This window comes from Apium graveolens, chromosome 11 (genome assembly GCF_009905375.1).
Source record: "Apium graveolens cultivar Ventura chromosome 11, ASM990537v1, whole genome shotgun sequence".
Taxonomy (NCBI): domain Eukaryota; kingdom Viridiplantae; phylum Streptophyta; class Magnoliopsida; order Apiales; family Apiaceae; genus Apium; species Apium graveolens.
Window position 1 is genome coordinate 173,687,935 of NC_133657.1, and position 14,647 is coordinate 173,702,581.

The 14,647-nt window shown below is 34.1% G+C and overlaps 2 protein-coding genes across 12 annotated transcripts; one reads left to right on the forward strand and one right to left on the reverse strand.

Moving 5' to 3' along the window:
* The first annotated feature begins 4,834 nt into the window (after nt 1-4,834).
* Nucleotides 4,835-10,412, forward strand: LOC141696875 (putative calcium-binding protein At1g02270). Of its 10 annotated transcripts, none has more exons than XR_012564525.1 (11): nt 4,835-5,261; nt 5,359-5,454; nt 5,544-5,649; nt 6,001-6,218; nt 6,322-6,398; nt 6,528-6,642; nt 6,759-6,884; nt 6,970-7,071; nt 7,164-7,278; nt 7,416-7,545; nt 10,292-10,412. XR_012564525.1 is itself a non-coding variant. In XM_074501008.1 (11 exons), the coding sequence occupies exons 1-11, from the start codon at nt 5,142-5,144 to the stop codon at nt 10,297-10,299; spliced, it is 1,209 nt and encodes a 402-aa protein (XP_074357109.1). In that variant the 5' UTR covers nt 4,836-5,141; the 3' UTR covers nt 10,300-10,406. The 10 variants fall into 10 exon arrangements, 6 of the variants coding, with proteins under 6 accessions (XP_074357111.1, XP_074357109.1, XP_074357108.1 ...); XR_012564524.1 differs by lacking the exon at nt 10,292-10,412 and adding an exon at nt 8,572-8,706; XR_012564523.1 differs by lacking the exon at nt 10,292-10,412 and adding an exon at nt 7,744-8,290.
* Nucleotides 8,412-14,031, reverse strand: LOC141696876 (transcription factor E2FB-like). Of its 2 annotated transcripts, none has more exons than XM_074501011.1 (14): nt 13,754-14,030; nt 12,697-12,886; nt 12,537-12,596; nt 12,312-12,397; nt 12,152-12,240; nt 11,998-12,052; nt 10,390-10,442; nt 10,235-10,285; nt 10,043-10,091; nt 9,828-9,893; nt 9,673-9,749; nt 9,237-9,459; nt 8,987-9,053; nt 8,412-8,885 (listed from the first exon to the last, which is right to left on the reverse strand). In XM_074501011.1, the coding sequence occupies exons 1-14, from the start codon at nt 13,820-13,822 to the stop codon at nt 8,767-8,769; spliced, it is 1,254 nt and encodes a 417-aa protein (XP_074357112.1). In that variant the 5' UTR covers nt 13,823-14,030; the 3' UTR covers nt 8,412-8,766. The 2 variants fall into 2 exon arrangements, with proteins under 2 accessions (XP_074357112.1, XP_074357113.1); XM_074501012.1 differs by having other exon boundaries at nt 8,750-8,889; nt 13,754-14,031.
* Between the last annotated feature and the right edge of the window lie 616 nt (nt 14,032-14,647).

The window sequence follows — 14,647 nt, forward strand, 5'->3', positions numbered from 1 at the left end:
ATACGAATTCACTTCTTAGAATACCAAGAACCTATTCAGTGAGTAGTTACCGTATAATTAATTCCTTCTACCCTGCAATGTCACGATTAAATACAAGGCATGGAACTTGTGTCAAGCTTATCTTATTTAATCACTTACTTTCCCATTCACTATGCTTAGTTCTATTTAATGTAAATTAGAAACTCCTTTCTAATTTTATTCACTATGGTCAGAGATTCCTGAACTAACATAAGTGGATCAGCATTGAACATTCTCTTCCTACACTGGAAGGGGTAGATCCTTTATTGATCATACACTATCTTCGTGTACAAATTCCTATACCCAGTAGAGCCCTTATAATTGTCCCTTGAGACTAAGAACTAAACCAAAGCATAGTTCAGTGTACACAAGATGACTATGATGACCTCAAGTCTAAGGATACTTGTACAACTATCACTATGTGAACAACTGCTGACACGTGAGTGAACTCCATCAGTTGTTCAGCTGTGTGAGTCATGTTCAGTGAACTTATTCTATAATAAGCACCTACATACTAGCTATAGTGTCACCACACAAATGTCTATGAGAACAGACATCCTTCATAATGAAGCAAGCATAGTATGTACCGATCTTTGCGGATTATTAATTACCAGTTAGTAATCCTACGACCAGGAACTATTTAAGTTTAGAGTTATCATCTTTTAGGTCTCATTATTATGATCTCATCACAATCCATAAAAAGCTTTACTTTAAACTAGTGGTATATCTTATTTAAACATTTAAATAGATAGGGCTCGCAATAAAAGCAAAACAAGCCTTTTATTAATATCAATGAAATCAAAACAGATTACATAAAGTTATTCCTCAATCCTCATACATGATTGGACTTAGACATATCTCTTTCAAGTTGTAGTTAATTGTCTAAATAAACTCACATTGCATTTATACTTAAATGTTTTTGACATCATCAAATCTATTAACTTGTATATTTTTCATAATTTACAAGTTGGGGGAGATTGTTAGATATATTTGTGATGTCATGTTTAATCTGATGTGTTTAGTTTCAGAACTTAATATCAGGACTTATCAGGACTTACTGGGAATCAGAACTTACTGAAGTCAGAACTTATATCAGAACTTAAGGACGTCAGGACTTAAGTGCGGGAAGACTTCAGATAAGGAATGCAACTGATTTACAGGAGAGGATCATGACTAAACATTGGAAGATATGCTTTAGAGGTAGAATACTAGAAGACTTGTAAAAAGATAATATCTGATTGATATATTTTAGGAGACAGAATTATATTCCATATCAATTAGAAGATATCTTGTAACTGTGTACTATATAAATACAGCTTAGGGTTTACACTGTATGTGTTATCATTCACGAGAACATTATTCATTGTAACCTAGCAGCTCTTAGTGATATTGTTCATCACTGAGAGAGTAGTTTAACCTACTTTGTAACAGAACTTATTATATATAATAAGTTCTGTTACAAAGTAGGTTAAACTACTCTCTCAGTGATGAACAATATCACTAAGAGCTGCTAGGTTACAATGAATAATATTCTCGTGAATGATAACACATACAGTGTAAACCCTAACATACTTGTGTTCTAAATCGATTTGATTGTATTAACACTATATTCAACCCCCTTCTATAGTGTTGTGTGACCTAACACCTTCCTTTCTTTGCTTCTGCTGTAAATCTCTCATAATTATGGCAGGAAGCTTCCCATCCAGCTTGTTAAATATGTCCTTAATTTCATCAATATAATTTGAGATCATCCAAATTTGGATTCTGTTTGAGTTGTTGAATTTTATAAAGTTGCATAGACTCTATATGAGGCTTGCAAGAGAGACCTTGTACTAGCATTTGAAGTAGCTGCTAAAGCTATTTGAGTATGTTTGATAAGCTTTATAAGAGTGGAGTTTAAATGATGGGAGTTTCACTTCTTGCTGAGATCCAAACATAAATATCAGTGGTAGAACTAAGGCCTACATCTCCCCTATGTCCATACCAGTATCTTCACCAGACTCTTCATCAAAATCATCAGCATCATATTCAATGCCAAATTCATCATCAGCTGCAGGAGGCATGTTAGAGATTGCATCTTTGGCCCTTTGCATTGATTCAGTTGTGTGTACTAAATTCAATGTCCTTTCCGCCTCCTCATTATCCTGAACAACCAAGGTTTGATAGGCTGTTACAGGATGAGTAAATTTCTAAGAATCCAAGAAAATAGAGTCTATACCAGCTTTGTAATGTTGCTGATATAGCATTTCCTTTTCAGCTTCATTGATATCCATTGACCCATGTGCAATGGATGCAACCCTTATATCTCCTGACCTGCTTTTCTCTCTTTTTCTCTCTTTTCTTGCACCAAGGGCTCCCCTGGGAGTAAACCAGGTTTGGCTTTTGGTGTTTTATGTTGGGATGAAAGGGTGGTGGAGATTGATCATTGGTGTAAAGCAGCTTGAATAACAAGACAAAAATTGTTGGACCCTTTCTATTTCCAATATATTTAAAATTAGTATAATGATGCAATATGGAAGCAACGCAGCTCAGATCTTTCAGAGGTAGTGAACTCGGCGTTGTCTAGTCTTAACCAGCGAAAATCTGTTCAAGATAATAGCTATGATAGTTTTTTGGGCTTTATGACTTCAAAAGATGGTCAGGAACAGTGGACTCCTCCAGAAGTTAATGGTGTTAAGATTAACATCGACGCAGCTTTATTTGAAGATCCAGTTCGTTTCAGTTTTGCTTTAATCGTCATAAATCATCAAGGTAATATCATTGAAACTTCTTCAAAGTGCTCTCTTGGTCGCGTGTCTCCTGAAATTGCAGAGGCTTTAGGCATCCATGAGGCGCTTAGTTGGATCAAATGCAAGAATTATTCAAATGTCATACTGGAATCAAATTGTCTGCAAAGTCGTGTAATTAGTCTGCATCTCATTTTCTAACTTTTCTTATTTAGGAAGAGTGATCGAGGAATGTAGGGATCTCTTGTTAGGATTGGTGAGTCAAAACACTGAGTTAAGATTTGTGATACGATTTACGAACAACTATTTAGCGAGATATATATGTTGAGTTGCTGATCGTAAATGGGAGGTGGGAGATATCCCCGGAATTTCATTCTATCATTTGTTAGGATTTGAATCATTAATAAAATCTTTACTCCTGTGTCAAAAAAATAGCATTGTGTGTGCATCTCTACATTACTACAGTTCAAGTCTGAAGATAAAAAATAATTACGTTGGACTATAATTTTTGACCAATTATATCGTAGTTTTTCCGGAAATATAATTTCATTTAAAATGATGAATATTTTTTTCGTTATATAGTTCCTGTTAAATGTTATATATTTTTTCACTATAATTAATGTTATAAAAATCGGAAATCGGAAATCGGAAGATATCGATCGAGATACTGATTTAGAATTAATCGGAGAATTAAGGATTAATCGAAATGATTAATCGGAGAAAAATCGATTATATCTTATATTTTAGATTATATTTAATATTATCCTTATTTTAGTAGTAATTTATAAGTGATATAAATTTGTTATATTATATAATTTATAATTATTAAATCTAATTACAATTCTATATTATATATAATAATTTATTTACAATATATCGATCAATAAAAATACATGAAAATTAAGAAAGAATGTAAAAAAATAACAATGTTTTGGTGCAAATGGCTAAAAATACCCATTTTAGAAGTGGATTGCTGAAAATACCGTTTGAAATACACATTTAGTCATTTGCGTATTCTGTTTTGTACTAGATACGCATTTGTCAAATGGGTATCTAGTTTTTTTTAAGATACACATTTGCCAAATGCGTATCTCAATGGTAATACCCAAACTATAAATGCGTATCTTTGATAATTTTCTTACATACCCAATTCTCAAATGCGTATTACACTTACCCAACTACAAAATAGGTAACCAAAACGGTATTTTCAGTCATGTATTTTAAAAATGGGTATTTTTAGCAATTGCACCACAAAAAATGGGTATTTTTACCATTACCCGAAAGTTAATCGAATTTTTAAAATCGGATCGACGAATTGACCTGCAGAAGATTAAAAGGAGATTAATTAGGGGTGTACAGACGAATCCGCTCAACCGCTCGCAACCGAACTGTATTTTGCGGATAATCGCGACACGCAGGTTGGTTGTGAATTAAAATTTTAAAACCGCTCAGTCGCGGTTTGGATGCAGTTTTAAATTCTTAAAAATCGCAACTGCAACTCGCAACATATATTTATAATAAAATATATTTTCCAAAATGTAGTTGATATCATATAAATTAATAAATATACACATTTATTAACTAATTGTAGGGATAATGTTAAGACTTCGTTCATAAGATTCACAATCATTATAACATATATAACCAAAATAAATGGAAAATATAATCAACATCTAATTTTATTTTTATCCTTTTATTTTTTCTTTTCTCTCACCTCCATATTTTTGTATGTTTTTAATATCCTTGCTCCACACGGAGAATTAGTTTGTATTTTATTATTGAATGTATATTTAATTATTTATCAGATAACTTGAAGTTAAATTTATTAATATTCCGAATTTATTTTTTTTGTAAATTATTAATTATTTTAAAATAAGTGGTTGAATCGCAAATCGATCCGCAATAACCGCAAATTCGCAATCGCAATTGACACGGTTAATCGTAACCGCATTTGCAATTGTGGATGCCAATTTTCTAAACCGCTCTTCGCAGTTTGATTTGACTTTTATCTCAAAACTGATACGATCCGAACCGCCAGCACCCCTAATATTAATAGTTAAAATCGGCATCTTTAGAATCATGCCCCGTAGTTGATAAGAAAAGTTTAAAACAACAGCTCGTCCTCGTTATCATTATCATCATCATTTTTCTGCACTTCAATTTTCTCTCTTAAAATCTTAACCACCCCTTTTATTTGCTTGTCCCTTGCTTAAGTTTTCATTACTACCATTCTGTTACTAATTATACATTTTATTCGACTTACTGCTCTAAAATTCTGTTAGGCTATTATTATATCTATGCTCAGCATTTCTCGTAGGTGTAGAACATCTTTTTTTAATGTAAAGTGTTTGATCAAAGTCCTCTGAGATATTTTTTATTCCAATAACTTAAAATTGTATGTACTATTTGTTTTCTTTGATGGGTGAAAATAACCAAGAAAATGGGTGTTTATTGGGTCGTGTATCATGTACTACTTTTAATATTCTGGCCCCTATTTACAAACGTTTGAGTGACAAGGTATTTGCCACTGTTTTACTCATTTGAGTGGGTAATGATGTGGGGTGCTTCATTTTGAATGTTTCAGTAACTTGTATGTCTTTGTTTGGATTTTCAGACTCGTGAGAGTGAGTTTTCGGAACTTTGGATTAGTCGTAATGAAACTATATTGGACAAGTTACTAGAAATCAAGTCTTCGATTATATGTCTGCAGGTTTGCGTGCAAACTTTGCTGTTTTTATCGAATGTGTTTGTTCCGTGATTTAATATGGTGTTTATAGTGTAACTGGTTCTGTACTTCAGGAATTTTGGGTGGAGAATGAAGAGCTTGTAAAAATGTATGAGAAGCGACTTGGAGAAGCGGGCTATAGAACGTACAAACTAGCTCGTACAAACAACCGCGGAGATGGTAACATTTCTATAGTTTCTCCTCCTTTAATTTGAAGCTGTGCATCACTTTTTTCTTTATAATTATTTTCTACTAATTTCACGAGGTTGCACTTAGTTTAGGTGACCAAGTCTGAATTTAAATTAGTCCCGAAGTATATGTGCCTCTTCGGATGTGATAGTTAAATACCAGGAAGCTAGTGTGATATGATTATACATATTAGAATTCTACATAAAAATTCTTATCTTTTTTTACTAATTCTTAATAATGAATAGGTATTAAGTTAATGATTTTTGCATATAGAAATTGTATAAAGTTCCGGAGTTTTTCTGAATATGTGTGTTGATGAAAAAACAATCACTTTGATTTTAGGTCTACTAGCAGCAGTGCACCAGAACTCTTTTCATGTTTTGAATTACAAGGAATGTGTATTCAATGGCATCGGTGATCGTGTTGCTCAACTCTTTGATGTTGAACTTCTTGTTCCTCCTGAAGACCAAATTCACAAAGTGGGAATGAGAACGATTTTAGTGAATACTCACTTAATTTTTCCACATGATTATAAATATTGCTTTGCGAGGCTAAAACAGGTATATTTTTGGTTATTATCTGGTAGCAGACTGTGCATATCTTTGGCTAGTATTTGTCATGTTTCTTGTGCATTGCTAACATTAACATCTATCAACATTTAAGGTATACAAAATCTTACAGTTCATTGAATCATACTTCAAGGAATACAAGCTCTCATCTATTCCTATCATTTTATGTGGGTAAGTTTACGGTAACCAGGAGAATTCAATAGAAGAATTTGCTTATTGACACTGGAAAACTGTTCATGGTTTATATTTCTTCTTCCTCTTTGTCTCCTGATATAGCTTGTAATAATGTAAATTGTGCAGGGACTGGAATGGGAGCATGAAGGGGAATGTCTGTAGGTTTTTGTTATCACAAGGTTTTGTCTCAGCCTATGATATTGCTCATCCATATATAGGCCATATTGTAAATAAGTGCAAGGTAATCATATTTTATTTAAAAAAAACAGATCAGTATGTATACAGACACACATGTGTGTGTGATCTCCCCTCGTTATCCAGTAACTAAGGGAGGGTAAAATTTGTTACCTATGCCAGTGGGTTAGTCACCATAACCATAGAGGAAATATATGTGCGGTGGATTTTGTTTGGCTCCACAATCCCAACATTCTGCGGAAGCCACTAAAACGGAGTTTCATGGAAGCACTTCTTAGAAATTTTTATGTATGTCAGATTTTTCTTGTAGTATTTTCTTAATAGACATTATGCTTTGAAGTCAAAGAGTAAATTCTTTCATGTTATATACCAGCAACTGCAAAGTAAAGTGACCGAAAATATCTGTGCACTGCCTTTCCCTCGAGTTGATTTGACTTCTGTAACCTGTACTCAGTTTTCTGAAGCTCTTACCGAGGTATCCTTTGGTCCCTTAAAATACAAAACCTGGCTTCAAAATCTTATATCTAAACAAATATGACATATACTTTGGTATCCCTGTTTATGCAGTTAAAATTGGCTGGTCCCCCTTTTAATGTCTTTATTGCTGAAGAGATAAAGGACCTTTGGGATCATATAGACTGCAATGGAGATGGGGTGATCAATATGTCACACTTTTTTGTATGTCAGTCCACTTTTGTCTTGGCCTTTTTATCTTTTTAACGTGATCCTATCATTTAAAATATAAAGAAAAAGAAGCTGCTTGATGAATTTTTCTTTGCATATCATTGAAGAATGCATTTGATCATTAAAACTTTTCAGCAACAGCATGGCAAGTACACTGAGCAACCTGAAACTCCTTCAGAAGAAACAGATGATGCACTCACTACAATGTCTACAGTCGGTTTCAATGTTGTTAAAGCGATGCTCTTTCCTGAGGAAGTTGAACAAGGTACATGGCCCCAGAGTTATTCCTTGTCTGATCACGCATTGTTAACTGTAGAGCTTTCCATGGTGCCCATTGCACACTGTGATTCACCGGAGAAATTAACTAGAGTCAAGAATAATGAAAACAAATTTCTTATTGGGAGTTTGTAGATTGAAGATGTGTTTAATGTGACATTTGTAATTAATATGTGTTATTATGTAGTTTAGGATAAATCCTGAATCAAATAAAGTTATATAGTCAAGCTCGTGTCTTAAAATGCTGCAAGAGTTGGATTTAAGGTTGAAAAAAGAGAGGCAACGTGTGGAATTCGGATTGAAGGAGATGCTGTGAACGTCTCAAAGAGTGTAGACAGTACGGCTTGTGCTTTGTTGCTCTATGTGGCTTATATATTCATATATAATGACAAAGGCACTCTGGAGTCTGCACAAGTGTTTTGATGTTTTTACTTTTAATTATTTCTCATTTGAAAATAGCTAGAAATAGAGTAGCTCGGAATTTGCATATATAAAATTTTATCCCCAGAATGTTACAACTCTGCAATGAATTTCTGCTAATCTTTATCCTTCAAAAAGGCTTAATCTGCTTAGAAATTCTGGAAATCTTGCGCCCCCCCCACCCAGAAAGAAGCCACTTTTGTTATCAAGGGTACAGCAAAGTCGAGATAAGAACAAGGCGAGAGGTTTCCTAGTTCCAAAAGAGTCATTTGATATGTCACCATTATAAGAAGATTAGCCAGATACGCATACTAGCTAATCATGCATTTACTAAACATTCTATGTGTAACTTGACCAACCACTGCCGACCAGAAAACATCTGATAACTAAATACTACAGAATTATATTGATTAAGCAACGTCTGAGGCTCTGAGCTCCAGGAGTAGTTGAAACCAACTCCAAAGTAAGTTTAATTCTTGTAAACCTGAAGGTACATACTGTTGTCATGATTTCTCTTGCTAATTACTAATATACAAAAAGTGAAATCCGGAACCAAGTATTCCTACAAAATGACCTTTCGTTTACTCCTAAACAGGCATCATACACATTACGCTACTCTACAGCAAACAGATGGCTTCTTCCATTTCCCAGCTTACTATTCTGACATCTCACACAGAACATTCAGATGATTATTGACAGTTACAGAGACTTATGGTTGAACTGGTGGCTTTCTGGATGATGATTCGATTATTCTCCTGAATGCTTAGTCATGTATCACACATAGGCCAGGTCACCTGCCTGTATTCTTAACAACAGAAGGTATCTCTGCAGCACTGGATGAAGGTGTGCTGAATTTAACCATCATATTGTCATCATTAAGGGGTCCCATCTCATTCCATTCTATCCCAGCTTTCTTAACAGTCATGGAATTCAGAACACTTAAAAAAAACTTGTGACTAGAAGGATGGCATGGAAATGTTGCAAATTAAATCAACAAGGTAAAAGGATACACTCTGTTGTCCACATATCTGTAATGCTAATTTCACTCTCAGAGATAAGCCAGTAATCTGCATCAATCTGCATAAGCCAACACAAACTTGTTATGAATCAACATATCTCGGTTTGTAATTCTGTATCCTCGGGAACAACATTCAAGTTGTGTATTTCTGCTCTTGAAAAATATCTACACGTACAATTAATAGTAAAGTTGCTCGGAAGCCTGAACAGTATGATAAACTATAATTACTAATCAGCACTTACGTCGACATCGGGAACTATCTTCATGATCCCACTAGAAAAGTCATGAGATGCAACAGCATCTGAGCATATTGCATTGCCTTCCTTTATCTGCATTTCAGTTTCAGTTCCCCTGCTTTCCTCGGCTGCCATTGTTGCAACTTGATATTCTGTGACTGCTGATACTGGAGCAGGGCTTGGGGGCGCCTCAGCACCATTAAATTCTTCAAGCTTTTCCTCAAATTGACTAGGGCATAGATACTTTTTTAGTTAATTAAATGGTGAATCAGAAAACAGATTACAGTGAAGGGAAGACGAAGATGGGGACAGTCAAAGTAAAGCTGGCTGGATTAGATGACCAAATAACTTTACTAATAGGATCAGCAAAAAAGACAAGATTTCTCTGTGCGAGAAAATCAGAAAGAAGGTGCAAGGAACTGATTTGCATTAATAAAGTTACCTGACAAGATAAACATCTATGGGACCCATGGTACTTCTCAAGACAATTCGATATCTCCTCTGAGGATAGTCGACAGCCTGATAAACAACACGAACCTGTGTTATGAGAATCTTTTACGTAAATTATGTAGAATTTAATAAGTTCCAGGTAAAAACCTCGTCTGGATCAGGGACTTCAAGGGTGGTGCCATGTGGAGCTTTAATCGCTATCAGTGTTTCATTCTAGAAAACACATGGGCAGTGAATAATTTTAGTAGCAGGATTAGAATATGTTTGACAGGTTGAATATTTTGAAACAAAAACTGTGTACCCCTTACAAAAGAAATGAAGCTAACCAAATACCTAATAAATATTTCCTAAAATATTACTACCTGAAAGCAGGGCAACGTCTTCATATCGTCTTCAGTGACAAAAAGCCACCTAAAACAGAAGACATTCAAATAGAATGAAGGAGCTAACAAGTGAATAGACCAATTGACTGCATAAGTTCATAAAGAACTGCTATTTTTGTGATACATAAACATGTCTTTTTTTAAGTTTTCACGAGTACAGGGAACTTTTACCTCTGATTTTTTTTATCCTCGCTAAGGTCTCTCAATCTGTCTTGTGCTTCTCTGCAGGAAAATAACAATTACAAAATTCAGAAGGCTAGAAGGATCAGCAAAGTGTATTCTTCAGCCAAACTTATATTTTAAGCTCGATGCAAAGTAGACAAAACCTTATTTGTTCATCCAAACGGTGTTCCTCCGTGGAAAGATGTTCAACATCTGCCTGCAGAGGGAAAATTCTCTAAATTAACTTTCCAATTAATAGTCCTAATTTGTTTCCATAATCTGGAGTAACGGAATGCATAAACATTTATTGTATTGAAATAATAACATGCAACTCGCTTTATTATAGACTTCAAAATATTCCAAACTACCCAAGAATTTTGCTATTTCGATTCTGTCAGTCCTTGGGAACAGCGTAGTGACAGATAATAAAAAATCTTGACTTTGTATTCTCAGACGAAAAGTAAGAAAATATTGCACATCCAAGCCGTAAGTTGACATCATTGAGAACGGAACTTAATTTTACTATATTAAAATTTTGAAATGGGTAGGGGTGAATTTGTAGGTACTTGCAAAAAATTGAATAGAACAATTATACAGGGTCACATAATTGAACCTTGTCTTCAGGACTAAAGGATGAGAATGAGAGAAAGATATTAAATGAGAAGAGGATAATGGGTAATGACCTTCATTACCCATTTGCCCTTGACTTGAGAGCCACTTTTAAAGTTCAGGTAAATTTCTCACCTCGATTTGTTCGGATTTCAATTTAGGATTTTTTTTACAAATAGTGATACTCCCTCCGTCCCAATATAGATGTCCCTTTTGGAAAACAAATTTGTCCCAAATTACTTGTCCATCTCTCGTTTCAATACAAATTTAAGGGTAATTTTCCAAAACTATCCCTATATTTATTGTTACCAAAATTTGACTTTTTAAAACTTAGCTCAATTCTCATTTTTCAATGCATTAAACAAGGGTATTTGGTGGAAAACCTTATCCAACTAACATTTTCCTTAATATGCGTAATTTTTTCAAAAGGGACATGTAATATGGGATGGAGGGGGTACATATTAATGTTTTGTAATATCATCCCACAAACATGATTTGAATTGTTAAAAATTCGTTATCATATACCTAAAACATATGAATGACAGTTCAATCTGATTGAAAAGAAAATTAAGTGGAAAATTTAGAACATTCAGAAAAAGAATTTTTGTGTTAATAACAATTTTTCATCTTCTCGTTTGCATCAATTAAAGTTCCTAGTGCATATGCAACCAGTCTTCCCTCTTCTGTTACAACCCTTTTCTTAGTGTTACTTGTGAATTGCACAGAAGCATAGCATAGGACTAAATAAATTGACAGGAAATATAAGTCAAAATAAACGATTCTAACACGAAGTACAGCTCATTAGGATAACATTATGTTAATATGAAAGAATTTGATGTAGACTATTTATTCTTGATTTTCATATTTCACTAGAACATTGTATTAACACTTTCCAATAGAGTTAAATCAATTACTTAACAAAAAAAGGTAAAATATACCATGAAAAAGCTAATATAAAAATTTTATGGTATTTGTTGTTAAGATTATCATTATGTTCAAACATGAAAGTGATGGGTAATGTTATTATTCCTTCATTCTCTCCCACATTAGATTTATATACATTGACGCTCTCCTTAACAAGTAAAAATCAGTGACATACTGACATTATAGGAGGAAAAAAATATTCTTGATGCTTTATGCAAAACATTTTACATTGGGCATACCTGTAAGCTACCAACAGTCTCATCAATATCTCTGGGCATTGCAGCATCGAGTCCCCTAGTTAATCAATTGAGTGATTAGCATATTTGGTGTTAACTCAAATAGGAACAGTACACAAGGCAGTTTCAATCACATAAATTCAAACACTTTCCCTACTTCCACTGAATTCTGTTCTTTAGCTTCTTTTCTATGAGACCAGTTCCTTCTAGGACATTTGTAATGTCATATATGCGTCTCTTCTGCACCTGTGACCAGCACAAACACTTTGACACAAGAGCCAGACACATCACATGGCCAATAAATAAAGAATGGTCACCTCTAATGTATCAGCAGCTTTATTAAGATCAAGAATACCATCTTCTGCTTGTTTGATTAGATTTATGAACTTCTTGGTTAACAGACCTAAGTTAAATCACAGATCAGTACATTTACGTATAATTGCACTAATTACAAAAGCACAAGATGGAGAACATAAAATATGAATTAAGCTATAGAGTAACAAAAAAACAGAAATACAAATGAAAACTTTAGAAGAGACTACCTAAAGAGCTATCATAGCGACAGGGACCAGCTGGAGTGAGATTGTTGGCTGAAGGGGAACCTGCATATCTAAGTGATATGAGTTACTATATCACACTCGGGCTTTCTGATGCTGCGGGGAGTCATTTTGGTGACTAGAAAGCTTAAAAGATAGAACTCACCAACACCTGATACAGGAGTAGATGCAGTCTGATTAAACTTAGCAATCCTTGCTACCTTCTGTGCCTTCCCAACTTTTTTAGGCGCAGGTCTTTGTAAAGGACTACTGACAACTTCGGTAAATCCAGAATTAGGATTCTGCTTGTTATAATCACCTTCAAAATCGGGTCCCCCATATTTTCGCTTTATTTGCTATTAAAATATTTAAGAAAGTACAGTAAACAACAAAAACAAATGTTGTAGCTACACTAATCACGAGAAGACAGAGATGTAAGAAATCATAATTTATGGTAAAACCAAGATAGCAGTGACCACAAGAGGGGTTATCCACAATTTTGACGCATAATGTATCATAGGAACCGCCCATTAAAACACCATCTTACAGTAGCTATAAGGCCACCATAAAAGTTTTTAGATCAAAATTGTAGACAGTTTACGTTCTACATAAATATTAATAAAAATTCTCCTCATAAAAGCTTTTAGGTCAAGATTGCAGACAATTTATGTTTCTCTCAAAAGAATCAAAAACTAAAAATGGCTACTTTTTCACAAGGACATACAGAGAAAGCACAAGTTAGTGCATAAATAAGATACATAACACCGTGCATCATAAATCCAGAAAAGCAAGCTTATCGAGGAAAAGTACAGATTGGTGACGAAAATTAACAAACCTACAGGGCATATAAATATTAACATCTCCCTCAGCAACTAAGTTTGCTATTTCATGCTATTAAATAGTTTTATTACGAAGCATCCAGCAGCTCAAGACTGACCTCAGTACCTCAAAGTCAATACAAAGTTTAATTACAAAGCAAAGCAAAACCTAACATAACACATTTCGATTTCACCTGTGGCCTCAAAGATCAAACATTTATGTAATCCATCTAAAAAAATTAAAATAAACTCCAATTAACGAAACCGCAACAATGATAAACTGTAAAAAACTAAACACAATATGAATTGAACCACTATTTCGAGCTTTCGAAACATAATAAGCTGTACAACAATAATAATGATAAAAGACTTAAAAAAAGAGTAATTAAGCTGAAAAGTACTGACTTGAGAGGGTGAGGCGGAGGAGAAGCGGTGATAATCAGCGAGCGGTGGGGGATGATTGGAAGCGGACATGATGGAATGAATCAGAGGCGATTGATTAGGTGAGGGTTTAGGGATTTGAGTTGAGAAGATGAATGATTCAGTTCAATTGAGTCGATGAATGAGTAAGATCTGATTGAGATTAAGGTGATGATGAATTGGACAAGTGTAATTTTGAAAGAAAGTGGCGAGAGAGAGAGAGAGAGGTGAGGAGGGAGGGAGGGAATTTGGTTCGGATATAGATGTGGAGGGAAGCACTAAACATCCCCCTCTTATGTACATGCACTGCACCTCCTCCACCACGTGTCAAATTAATTATAGGCACTAAAGTTTTCGATAAATTATAATTTCATACTTCGAGTAAAAATAAATTAATATTTTTGTTAAATTAATATTTTTTTTCAATTTCAAACATAAGAATAAAATGTAATTATGTCCTTCCAGAAATATTCATTCATTGATGTTTAGTAGTACGTTAATATTAGCTAAATTTGTGATTCAAATCTGTAGAGCCTACAGTAGTATTATTAGAAATATATTGTATATATTATATATAAGATGAATATGGGAGAGAAAATATTATTTGAAATTATATTTCATTCAAGTGTGTATCTTACAAGATGAGACTTGAGTCATATTTATAGGCTCACTAGAACATAGGTAGAGAAATCTTTCCTTTTGGGAGGGTACTCCGAGTAGTGGGTACCTCTCAGATCGAATAAAAGAAATTCCCAAGAAGGCCAAATACATGTACTTGAAAAGTCAAAAGTCAAGAGTTATGACTTTAGAAAGTCAAGAGGTTGTTCTAGAGTATTCTACGGACATCCATATTCTAACATTCCCCCTTGGATGTCCAAT

What these genes read in the sequence shown, in the direction of transcription:
- LOC141696875 (XM_074501005.1), top strand. Translation starts at nt 5,142, where the DNA reads ATGTACTATTTGTTTTCTTTGATGGGTGAAAATAACCAAGAAAATGGG. An exon ending in CTTCGATTATATGTCTGCAG is followed by an intron (nt 5,455 to 5,543) that starts GTTTGCGTGCAA and finishes TCTGTACTTCAG; the next exon opens with GAATTTTGGGTGGAGAATGA. An exon ending in TTTCTGAAGCTCTTACCGAG is followed by an intron (nt 7,072 to 7,163) that starts GTATCCTTTGGT and finishes CTGTTTATGCAG; the next exon opens with TTAAAATTGGCTGGTCCCCC.
- LOC141696876 (XM_074501011.1), bottom strand. Translation starts at nt 13,822, where the DNA reads ATGTCCGCTTCCAATCATCCCCCACCGCTCGCTGATTATCACCGCTTC. An exon ending in CCTCCGCCTCACCCTCTCAA is followed by an intron (nt 12,887 to 13,753) that starts GTCAGTACTTTT and finishes ATATTTTAATAG; the next exon opens with CAAATAAAGCGAAAATATGG. An exon ending in AGACGTTGCCCTGCTTTCAG is followed by an intron (nt 9,894 to 10,042) that starts GTAGTAATATTT and finishes TGTGTTTTCTAG; the next exon opens with AATGAAACACTGATAGCGAT.